Raw genomic sequence first — 12,304 nt, forward strand, 5'->3', positions numbered from 1 at the left:
ATGCTGGTCACTCTCTAGCTAATTAAAATGGAGTGGGAGCTAATGCTGGGGAGCTCCAGCCAGCAGAAAGGAGCCATTTACTGCCAGCCCACTGACTGTTGGTAGGTGGTTGCCAACGTGAGTCTGCAAAAGTTGGAGGCTGCACAGCCCCATCAGCAGTATGCTGAGCTGCACACAGGATTGTGGAAGCTGCTGGTGTCCTTGCTTGTGCATGGTGGGACCTTGGCAAGGCAGTTAGAGACTGCATCCAGAAGGTTTTTGTCCTCATCCTTGCCCTCTGACACTCTCAGTGTTGTAGGCATTGTACAGTGGGACTGGGGGACATTAGGGGGCAAGTGCCTTGCAGAGCTCTAGTGGGCTGGAGAAGAGCCACAAGCCTCCCTGTACTTCTTTTCTCTTCCCTTCTTCTCCCCTGCTTCTGCTTGCATAAATCTTCCCTCATTGCTTTGCCCTGCTCTTAAAATCCCCAGGCAACGTGGCATTTCTAACTCTCTCTGAAGCTGTTGCAGGAATTGCTAGAGCTCAGCTCCAAGGACACCCCTTCCCCCATATGGAGGCCAGCTGAAGTGCTGCACTGGGAATTATTTTTCTTTTTCCATTCAAGTGTTTGGTATCCCTCTCTGCACCTTGAGCCTCCCTCGTCTCCTATCCCTGTTTCTGATTTCTCTGGCTCTTCTGCAGCCGATGCCTTTTGGCAACATGTCCAGTGTGCTTTGCCCACCTTCCCGGGGATGGCTAGTCCTGAAGCTGCCCTTTGCCTCCAATGCCATGGCTGGTGGCCAGCTCCTGTGGCCAAAAGCAGCCTCCAGGTGACAGGAATATCTGCATTGTTTCTGGGGGTGAGGTCCCACTTCAGAGCCCAAAGAATTGGAGGGAGAAGGGAGCAGCGGTCGGGAGCAGTGACACAGCACAGCTGGACACTGCTTGTTCCTGCATTCATGAAGCCAGGCAGTTGCTTGCCCCTGATCCTGCTCCTCCAGGTCCTGGCTTGCAAAGGGAGTGGATCAGGTCAGTGGAAAATTGCTATACATTGTGGTGAAGCCTAAATACAACAGGACAGAAAAAAACAGGGAGAAAACTGGGAGGAGAAGGTGCACTTAGCACAGCAAGCATCTGCAAGCCCTGACTCTCATCCCTAAGCTCAGCCTGGTGTGAAGCTCTGATTTTGGGGAGCACGTGAGCAGGAATGGCAGATGCTGAGCCTGGCCTGGGGAGGCTCTGGAGCCAGGAGGGAATTCCTGTCTGCCCAGTAGCAGCAGACATGCTCCAACTGGCTTCACAGGTCAAAGGTAGATGTGAAGAAAAGGTGTGTCACATTGTTGACTTGGGTTTAATTAGAGCTGACGGAGCTTGGTTGATGCTTTCCATTCAGCCTCCCTCCCAGACTTATTAGCATTCTGCAGTCTCCTCTCCCAGCTTTGCGCCTTAATTAAGGACTCCTTGCTTATATTTTCTTTCCTACCTGTCATCACTTCGGCTGGCAAGCTTGGCTTTAACCCTGCAGAGGCTGGTTTGCCTGAGCACAGCCACACTGGGAGCAGGCATTCCCTGGTTCCCTGTCTACAGACACATGGGGCTGGGGGAGAGAGAAAGCTGTTACAAGGATGGCTCCTAATTCCCTGGCAGAGCAACAGGCTCGAGTGCTGCTTGTGTTTCCCCTTGTGCTCACGGGAACAGGACCTTGCAGAGACACCCTGCAAGCAGCCAGGACAGCCCTGCAAAGGCAGCTCGGGGCAGGACAGCCTTGCTGGTTCTCAGGCAGAGAAGTACTGGTGTGACAAGGGTGGGCAAAGCACGTAGCACTACTAGCTACAGGTAATTCTGCTTATTTGCTTTTGGGTTTAGCTGCTGGTTCCTAATCCATGACTAGCAGGTTGCCAGCTGATTATTCTAATTCTTCCAACAACCATGTGCTCTCTTCCCCTCTCAGAGCTTTCAAAAAAGCCCAGAGGAAAGCTATTTGCCAAATCTCTTTTATCTTTTATTTAGTTTTGATTAGGAAGCTGATTCAAAACTGCTGGCTATTCCACCTAGTTGCCCCGTGGGTCCTGAGCTGCCTGCGGCTGCTCTTCCACACTGGCCAAGCACAGTGCACAAAGAAGGCAACTTTCTGCAAGTGCCTTGCTGTGATGGAGAAGAAAAGATCTGTCTTGCTCACAGAATGCGCAGAGGAAGCAGATGAAAGTGTGGGAGATTTGCCAGAAATGCTTCAAGGGGCTTTGTTAGCAGTGCAGATAATCACAGTGATGGATTTGGAGTCTGCTGGAAAGGCAAAGGTGGAGGAATTAATGGTGTTCAGATGTTGGCTGGATACCCTGGAGTTTAATTATTTAAGCTGCTGAAGAGCTGAACAGATTCTTGATGTTTGCACCTACTGCAGCATGTGCTTTGCATTCAGTTGGACGGGTGAGTGGTCTCCTGAGAGAAAGGCCTTTTTTCTTAGTAACATCCATGCAGCTTTGTTGGGAGGCTTTGTTCAGGGCTGTTGCTTCTACTATGGGCCCTCAGTGAGTCTTCTCTTGCTTGGATGAGCCAGATCCTCAACCTGGCTTCTTTTGGTCATGTCTTACAGCAAAGCAGGGTTGGGTTCAGCAGCTGGGGATTCAGCACATCACTGCAGAGCTGTGATCTGAACAAGGTGGGGATGAGGAGTGTGTCAGGAGGCTAGACAGAAGAGAGGTGGAAGCAGGGCTTTGGGTCAAGTCCTGGCTGACATCATGGCTCCAAGGTGCTTTTGATGGTGTAGCACAAAGAAAATAAGGAGGTTGGACTGAGTTTAATGGCAAAACAAATAGCAGAGGGAAACCAGTGCCGTATTTTTCATTCTTCGTTACTGCAGCAGACACCTCTAGGAGATGCAGGAAGCTGCCATCAGCCTCACACCTAGGAATCTGTGGCCCAGGGTGCAAGGGCAGGGGGAAAAGCTGCTGGGAGGGGTTGAAGACTCTAGGCCAGAAGCAGCAGAAAAAACACAGTGCCAGCAAAGAGCTCTGAGCACAGTGTGAAGCCATTCTCTTCTCCTCCCCTGGAACCTTTTCTTTCCTTCTTTCCCTCCCCAGCAGATAACTCTCTTTTGAGATACAGCTGTTGAGCATCGCAGGGTAGTCAAAGCTTTGGCAATAATCAGCTGACACAGAGAAACCAAAAACTTTTCTCAGCTCAGTGCCAAACACATGACAAGGCTCTCAGCAGCCCAGTGCCTCAACCCTGAGACAGGAAAGCAGAACTGGCTGCAGTGATCCATACATGACACTTCCCCCCACCCCGAAAATAAGATGCCCTTTCTCTTTCTTATCTGATGTTCTTGCTAAAGCAGTGGCAAAACTTCCTATGAGCCTACTCATTTTATTTGCCTCAGCTCACTGGGCCAGTCTCCAGGGGACTTCCAGTGCTGTCTCACCTCCCATGGAGGAAGAAGTGCTACACAAGAGGAAAGACAAACACTCCCAGCTGGCTGCAGCTCCCACACCTTTACATCCCAAGCATACATTCAGGAGCAGTCATGAAAACTCCAGCATCAGGCAAGACAAAGGCCTGAAGAGCTGTGGACAACATCATCATGTGCACTGAGGCTAAAAGCTTTGCTCTGGGTCCCAGCTAAGTGTATTCCTGGCTTTAAGGAAAGCTTCCCAACTGTGTCTAGTTAGCAGACAATATCAGCAACTAAGGTAACTGCAGCAATAAAGAGCATTTCAACTGCTTTTAGGGCACCTTAATGGTCTCCTCAGCAACAAAGCTGTTGAGTACAGAAGCGGTGACATCTGGGTGACGTGGACACCAAGACTAGGCTGTGAAGATGGGAAGTAGCAAGATAAGTAAAGACTGGACATGAAGGCCACCTGCTCCTCATCCAGGAACCACTTTGGAAATTCTCTGCCCTGCCAAGATGACGTCCCTTCCCCAGCTCCTCTTGCTGCCTCTGCACAGCACAGCCATTTTTTCTGGCATGGGACAAGGCATGAGTTCACCACCTTCTCCCCACCAGCTCCATACATACACAGCAGAGCAGACTGGGTAAGGCTGCTTTTCCTATCTGCAAAACACCCCTTCTTCCAACTTGAAGCAATCCTGCTGAGATTCTCTTTCATCTATTTGTATGGTTTCACAACAACTAAACAGATAAAAAAATATGATTTCTTGGCTGTGGGAGTCAAGATCAGAAAGTTGAGTAAGCAACCATGTACTTCGACCTGTAAACAGACTGGTGTTTGAATTCAAACAACTCCATGTTGTCACTTTTAATTTCAGTACTGGGTATGAGAGCAGCAGTTACCCAGTCTGGTGCTGTGCCTGGAACACATGTAAACAAGGTGGAAGGAGCCTCTCTGAAACAGAGAAAACTTGGCTGAGGAGTCTGAAAAGGCTGGCTGGATTTTATTGAAGTTCAAAATACAAAAAGGTCAGATTGTCTCCCACCCCCTCTGTATCCTTCCCATCCGGAGTATTGTGACAAAGTATCAGTATTCATAGTGACAGCTCCAGCCTAACCAGTCCATAGTAACACCAGCCATGGTCTCCAGCATCCCACGGATGAACCCATCTAAGAGCCAGGTGTCTTTTTGTGCGTCAGCTTTGAACACGTGAGGTCCACTTAGCCTCCTCCTGGACAAGAGCCCAGATGTTAGAGAACCTGCTGACCTGAAGGTCTCTGAAGAATGCTGCAGACTGTGGCTGCTGAAACCAAATCTTAAGAATAAACCATTCCAAACCTGTGATTCCCAAGCTGTGGCACAGGTATTGCTACCAGGCCACTACATCATTTTAGGTGGGAACTCAGATTACTGCTGGACACCTTCTTGTCACCCTGCTGCTGGTGGTGCCCTACTGACATGATTTAATGGATCTGTGCTCCAAAAAAAAAAGCTATCTACATCGTCATTACTAACCACAGCGGGGCAGAAGCAAGTGAGCAGCAAGAGCAATTCCCTGCATCCTCCATAGCTGCATCACTTCAGGCTCCCAGCAGAGGTCAGAACGTTGTTCCTCATGCTGCACATTCGGTCCTGAAGCAGCACCTCTCCGTGACAAGCAAGAAACACAGTATGGATTAGATCTGGGTTTGGTGCTGCTGGGGCAGCACAATACGTCCTGTTGCAACTGGACCTCTTGCTCAAGTCCACCAGGAATAGGAAGCCACAGTTATGGTGGTTTTCTTGCAAGATGTCTAAAACTGCACTAGGATTAAGTCACACCCCTCCCCTCAATTATATTCTTGCACCACGGCAGCTCTGGCCTGCTTGCTATCTGCCTGGGTATTTTTTGCAAGTCTTTCGCTGTAGTATTTAAGCACTAACTTGCAACAGTGATTTAAAAAATGGGGCAGTGAAAATTTTAAGTCTAGTGATTAAAAGCTTTGTATCCCATTTGTAACCAAACAGATTCTTGGACTGCAGGCTCAGGAGAAGGTTAGGATTAAGCCTCGGTGTGTGTTTCTCAAGGCAGTATGTTTGCTCAGCTGCTAGCATGCACAAATTTAAGTGTGTGTTCTTCTCACAGCACAAAGCCTTCTGTTGTCCAAGGCATCCACTTTTTCCCCCGTGCAGTTGAGTACTGTGGAGGTGGCAAAAGGTGCCTGTTCCAAACATTTCTGTGATGTTGGCCAGCTGCTGAGGGCACCCAGTCAGGGCTTGGGACTGCACATGGCATCAGCACCACCTACATTGAGCTGACGTGCTTAGGACAAGGCAGAGTATCTCAGGAAGGGGTACCTTATTCAGGGCCAGCCCATCTGATAAAAAACAGAGCAGCATTTTTTTCTCCAAGAGTCTCAGCTGCAGCACTCTGCTGTCTCTGTTTTCCAAAGCTTGCTGCCTCCCTGTGAGGCAGCTGTGGCACCACCCACAGGGACAGTCTGAGCACCACTGGAGAGTGGATCTGGCAGGGAGGGCCACTGGCAGCAATGTTTACTCAGCGATCCGGGAAGCAAGCTTCAGCTTCCTCTTTTTCTCTCTAAGGCTTCTCCTGGTGCATCAGGAAGATGATATGGAAGCCCATTACCTCTTCTCCATCTGCATCTGCAGGCTGAGCGATGTGAAGCTGGCCAGAAGGTCTGTAACCTCGTCCACCTGACAGAAGAATACAGCTGGCCATTAGGCAGAGCAATGCAGTTGTGCAGCTGACCACCACCACAGAATAAAGCCCCATGCAGCAGGAACCACCCCTGCACCACGATGCCAGTAATGCTCATGCTGAGCTTATCCCAAGACAGGATTCCTTTGGTCCCACACTCGTGTAGGAGGGTTCCTGTCTTCATGATCAAATAGGTCTTATCTAAGGCAACGGACCTTCTCCCCATTCCTCAGTAGGTCAGTGCTTGACATTAGACAGTCCTTAAAATAGAAGCACGTTGCTGCATTACCCAGAACTCAACAATGGTACCAGGGCTGTTTCCTCTAAGCCTGCTTATAATGGCCAATATTTCATAGGAAAAAAACCAAACAACCAAAAAACAAACAAGCAAAACCTACAACAAGCCCTGCAACCCTGTGTGGTTGTACTGACCCTAGCCATAAAATGCCTGTGCCCTCAGCCCATCTGATCTTCAGCTTCTCTGCTGAGCTGCCAGGCACAGCGATGCCTTCTGCATTTTGAATTCCAACCCAAAGGAGTGAGTCCCAAAGGAACTTGCCCACTTTACCCAAAGTGAGTGAGGACACTTCCATAACCACGTCTTCAATGTCAACTTGCCCTTGCAGTTGCATTCTCCTAAACACAGAAGTCACAAGGCAAGTAGGTGAGTCACAGTAGCTCATTGCTGCCTACCTGCTCCTTGGTGCTAGTCATCTGTAACCTGGAGCAGAGGTCATCCAGCTGTTCCTTTTGCTCATGCCTCCCCAGACGCTCCAGGTATTCCCGCAACATCTGGATAATCTGAAACCCACAGGCAAAAATCAGACAGCTGCACCAGGCCGGAATGTTTTTAAAGGAAAACTACATTACACAAACTTCCAAGCACAGCCTTGATGCTGCAGTAGGTAGCAGACCCACAAGAGTACATGCAAAGCAACTCAGAGCAATAATGGCAGCACCAGAGCCCACTGTGTCACCAGAGGTATATGTCAGCCACAGATAGACTAGTTGTGATCTTTGTGTCTGGTTTAAGAACAGGGAAGAGACAGAGGCCCAGCTGAAGAAGCACAAGATCTAGCTCTGAAAGCACTGAGCTACTCCTTATGGTCAGCTAGCTTCCCTTATTGTGAGGAACAGGAACCTCCTACTCCAGCAGGATCCACTTCAGCATCAAGGATAAAAATCCTTGTGGCTCCTTTACTGCTCCTGAAGCAAGGCCCACATTTTGTGCATTTGTGATGCTGCCCTGTGACTGCTTTCCTATCCCATGCCTCCAGATATCAGAGCAGGGCAGACTGTGCTAGGAATGCAGAATCCCTGCTGGAATGTGTACGCCATGGCTCCAGCCCCATCCTGTGGTTCCTCTCCTACCACAATACATCTGTCTTACATGGTGGCTGAAGAATAGAGAGTGCTTCATACAGCCTAAGAATTAAGACATTCAATGCAACCTTGGCCTACCAGAGCCAAGAGAGGTCCTGAAAAAAATTCAGAGTAGCAGCTGGGAAAAAAGGAAGGTCTCTAAAAACAGAAGGAAAAAAATCAAACTCTCCCCAGAGAAGCTAAGAGCCTACAGACAGGTATTTAAATAAAGGGTGCAGGAGACTGCCAGGTGCTGCACCACCTTGCCAGGAGACGGGACTTCTGCCTTTACCTGTTTCACCTCCAGACGTACAGCCTCCAGGCTGTGGGAGAGTCCTTCCTGCAGGATGTTTAGCTTTGACTTCGCGAGGTGCAGCGGGGTTCTGCCAGCTCGATCCAAGGCATCAACTCTGGCCCCTGCAAGAGGCATAAGCAAGGACAGAAAGTGAGGTCTGTCTTCCAGACTTACTGTCCCAGGGGAGGATCAACAAGGGCAGAGCAGGAAAGGGACAGGCTGTAACAGTTACACAGGAAATGTTACCTCCGCGCAGCAGCGTGGTGATGACAGGAACGTGGTTCGTGCAGGCAGCTGGGGAGGGAAAACACAGGACACACAACTCAGAGGTACTAGCAAAGAACCATGGGGTTTCTGCTCAAGGGTGGAGCTTGCAGCTTCCCAGACAGCTCTCTGCCATGAGGAAGAGGAACAGCCCAACTGTCAAGGGTAACCACACACTCAAGCCTAGACATTCTCTCTGGAATGGATGTTGTGCTCCTTGGGGCTGGCAGAGGGAGGGAAAAGGATTTTCTCTACATCTGATCCTTAGGCCTTCATGAGTGAAGCTAAGGAAATGCAAAGAGACCCCCTAGGCCCTTAAAGCTGGGGATGCATACTGTGAAGTACAGGAAAGAGGAAGGTGGAGAGGAAAGAACAGCAAGGTGGTGTTCACCTCACTGGTCTGCATGCAGAGCTCATCTGTGCAGCACTTACCCAAGTGTAAGGGGGTGTTTCCCAGCCCATCTCTCTGGTTCGGATCAGCCCCATGGTCCAGAAGCAGTTGCACTGGAAATAAGGAAATGGAGCCACATCAGTCCCTTCCCTTGGCCCCAGAGGTCAGGCCCACATGGGCCACAGGTCCATGCGTTAGGGATGCTTCTGCTCAGCTCATCACTTTCCTCCCAGAAAACAGGGGACAGAGGTTTGCACAGCAACGCAGAAGGACCCAGCACAGAGTCAGGCAGTGACACCTCTCTGGGGCTCCCTAAGGGAAAGAACTGGGACTACAGACACCCTTTCTTCTGGTACCAAAATAAAGAGCACCCTCCAGAATCTCTGGCACAGAGAGGTGGGATGACAGAACTTGCCCTCCCCACTCACCGATGTGATCGTTGCCGTTGCAGGAGGCAAAGTGCAGGGCTGTCCGGCCTTTGTCGTCCGCGGCACAGGGGTCAGTCCCATCCTCCAGGAGTTGCTGCACTGACAGCACCAAGGAGGAGAAGAAAGCAGGTAAGCTGAGGGGGCATCTGATCAGGAAGGGGTAATGCTGCTCACTCCTCTGCAGGTAGATACACACTCTGCCAGCTGTCAAGTCAACTGGAGCTGAATCAGCTCCAGCCAGCACCCCAGCCCAGCAGAACCAGCCCAGGCAGTGCATCCTCCACCCTCTGTTATAACTTCACCAGGTACTGCCATAACAGACAAGCCAACAGCTGTAATGGCTAAGGGTCCATTTAGCCAAATATTCAAGCTCCAAGGACAACCAGCAGCAAATGCCTACAGAGTATACAAAGATGATGAGGATGTGGGGTTAACTCTCACAGCCTTAAGTCAGCTGCATCTCAGGCAATCCCCAAAGCTAGGATTACCATCCTGTGCTTACTAGCCCTCCATGGGCTTTCTCCATTGATTGGCACAGTCACTTGCTGCATCTGTGTAAACTTCTCACATCAGTCACCTGCAGTGAGACCTTTCAGAGTATAACTCCATGCAGTGAGAAAAAACCCCACCTCTTCACACTGTTTTGAATATGTCACTTTCTAGATTAATCTGAAACTCCTACGTTTTGCCATACTAATGGTGGCTCCTGACTGGGAAGCAGGAAGGTGATTGCACCAACCTGCCAGCAGCAGTGCAAACAGACCCTTAGGAGATGATGTGTTGGAGTGAGCTAGTGAACAGCCCAAGTAGCCACACCATCATCTGCTCACACTTGTTCCCCCTGCTTTTCCATCCAGCTACTTCCTCAATGCACTCAATCCACCAGCTCTTCATGTGACCTGAACTACCTCCTTTCCTCAGATAAGAGGGAAAAACCTGCTCACACAGAGGGAAAGAGAAATTAGTATAACTCTCTAGTATTGGGTATAACAAAGGCAAAGAGACCAGTAACAGCTGAAAAGATTAGGGACATAAAAGTAGCATCTAAAGGAACATATGTAAGTGCAAGGGCTGCTACTCCTTTTTTAAAAAAAATTATTCCAATATAGTAATCAGTGTGTAAAATAAAGCCCATTCTGTAGCTGTTAAAATACTGGCAGATTTTCTGAGATCTTTAATAGCATATCCTGCCACAGTCAAGACTGACCAGTATTGGAGACAAGAAACTAGATAGCTCAGAGCACTGAAAGCCACAAATTGTCCCAGCTTCCAGAAATCAAATTACAGTGACATTTTAATTTCTTCCTGTACACCTGCTGCTTTAAGTGTGACATAGAAGAAAAAGGAACACCTGAAAAGACAAAAGTGGTGCTAACAGGGAATTTTTGATACTCCAGAAGAAAGACAAGGAGACTGACAGTGCCACCAGTGAGAGCCATCAATGGGGAATACTTTATGTAGTCCTTCCCTGAAGACAGTAGGAAATGACATAATGCCTTCCACTCAGTGCCACCACAGGAAACAGCAGCGATTTTTACTCGTTGATAAAGAACAAATTCATCATCAGACACTTCCTCAAGTTGCAGAGTACACAAAACCAGCAGGATTGTAAACAGGGGAACCTGTGTATCAGATACAGGTGTAAAACTCAAAGGTGGATTGGAATGAAGACTTTTATAAAGCCTGATTGAGTCATTCTTCCTCTTGACTCAGTGACTGAAGCCAAGCTTTTCTGTACTGACAGTGCTCACCAGTGAACATTACCCATCAGTTCATGAAACAAGGTGTATCGTGGAGCCAAAGGCTGAAGCACACCAGACAAATCACTGTCCATATACTGAGCGTTTCAACAAATCAAACCAGTTTCCAATTCTGTTCACAAAATGGTGGGATGAACAGGCCAGCTCAGCTGAGGAGACAGTATAGTCTCAGGAGGGACAATGGTAAAGGGGCAGGTAATATTTGTAAGACTGCTGCTTGACAATTCATATCAACCCCCACCTAATTTACAGTACAGAAGGTAAGGGGAATCACAGAGAGGCCACGAGCCTCCTCTGAAGTCACTGTGAGGGACTGACCCCAGCACTGCTCCTAGCTCTGATCTGCTGGGTAACCCTGTCTCATCACACAGAGTATGGCTTAGATAATCATAACTTTTCCACCCTTCCAAAACACTACTCACTTGCTGCTTTCAACGGGGCAAAAGTGACATACTCAAAAAGCTGGAACAGTGAAATGCTGACTTAGCTTGAGGCAGTTGGAAAACTAACACTACCAAACAGATGCAGTGAAAGTGTGATTATTATAATCAGCCTCGCCCTGCTCAGAGAAAAAAATGAGGCTCCAGAAGAGCAATTTCTAGATTTGCAGCATCTAAAGCACTGTGTCCAGAGATTACCTGCACCCCCTTCCTCCACTCCTAAAATAGATCCTTGCCAAGCCTGCCTTTCCAGGAAGAGGTCCCAAGTAGGATTGGCAGAAGTCTTACCTGTGTCCAAGTCGTTGCTATTGGCAGCTTCACGCAGTCTTTTCAGAGCTGTGGAGAAAAGAAACCAATTACTGGAAAGCACAGAGGAGTAACGGGATTGTCAAGAGTTGGAAGGGACCTCTAGAGATCATCCAGTCCAACTCCCCCACTAAAGCAGGATCCCTTAGAGCACATTCCACAGGGCTGCATCCCAGTGGGTTTGGAATATCTCCTGAGAAGGGGGCTCCACAACCTCCCTGGGCAGCCTGTTCCAGGGCTCTGTCACCCTCACTGTAAAAAAGTTTTTCCTCATATTTAAATGGAACTTCCAATGTTCCAGCTTGTGCCTGTTGCCCCTCGTCCCATCACTGGGAATTACTGAAGAGAGTCTGGCTCCATCCTCCTTGCACCCACCCTTTAGATACTTGTAGGCATTAATAAGGTCTCCCCTCAGCCTTCTATTCTCCAGGCTAAAGAGTCCCAGCTCTCTCAGCCTTTCCTTGTGATAGGAGGGACGCTCTGATCCCCCCATCATCTTTGCTGCCCTCCGCTGGATTCTCTCTAGTAGTTCCCTGTCTCTCTTGAACTGGGGAGCCCAGAACTGGACCCTGTACCCCAGACGTGGCCCCACCAGGGGGAAAAAGGCCCGGCCGGCAGCGCAGCCCCGCTCACCGTGGCTCTCCTTGCCCGTCGGGCCCAGCCGGCGGTGCAGGCGGGCGGCCCTGCGCAGGCGGCGGGCCGGGATCTTCCCCGTGGGCTCCTCCCTCTGCCACAGGACGTGCAGGTAGCCGAGGGGGGCGCCCGCCGCCGGCCCCAGCGCAAGCCCCGCCAGCTCCGCTTCCAGCTCTGGCCCCGGCCCCGGCCCCGCGCCGGGCGGCCCGGCGGCCCCGCCGCTGCCCTCCATCCCTGCCGCGGAGGGGCGGGACGGCTCGTCGCCGTGGCAACGGGGCGGGTCCTACCCTCCTGACCAATCGGAGGCGGCGCAGCCTGTAGGGGCAGCCAATAGGGAGTGGGCGGAAGGACGGCGA

At 50.0% G+C, this 12,304-nt stretch overlaps 1 protein-coding gene across 1 annotated transcript; it reads right to left on the bottom strand.

Annotated features, from left to right (window-relative positions):
• Positions 1-4,346: 4,346 nt before the first annotated feature.
• On the bottom strand, positions 4,347-12,194 carry ANKRD54 (ankyrin repeat domain 54). Its single transcript, XM_051641846.1, has 8 exons — positions 11,949-12,194; positions 11,298-11,345; positions 8,810-8,908; positions 8,423-8,494; positions 7,973-8,020; positions 7,724-7,848; positions 6,763-6,870; positions 4,347-6,065 (listed from the first exon to the last, which is right to left on the bottom strand). Exons 1-8 carry the CDS (start codon positions 12,178-12,180, stop codon positions 5,994-5,996), a joined length of 804 nt encoding a protein of 267 aa, XP_051497806.1. The 5' UTR covers positions 12,181-12,194; the 3' UTR covers positions 4,347-5,993.
• Positions 12,195-12,304: the final 110 nt, after the last annotated feature.

Source organism: Apus apus, chromosome 1 (genome assembly GCF_020740795.1).
Source record: "Apus apus isolate bApuApu2 chromosome 1, bApuApu2.pri.cur, whole genome shotgun sequence".
Taxonomy (NCBI): Eukaryota; Metazoa; Chordata; class Aves; order Apodiformes; family Apodidae; genus Apus; species Apus apus.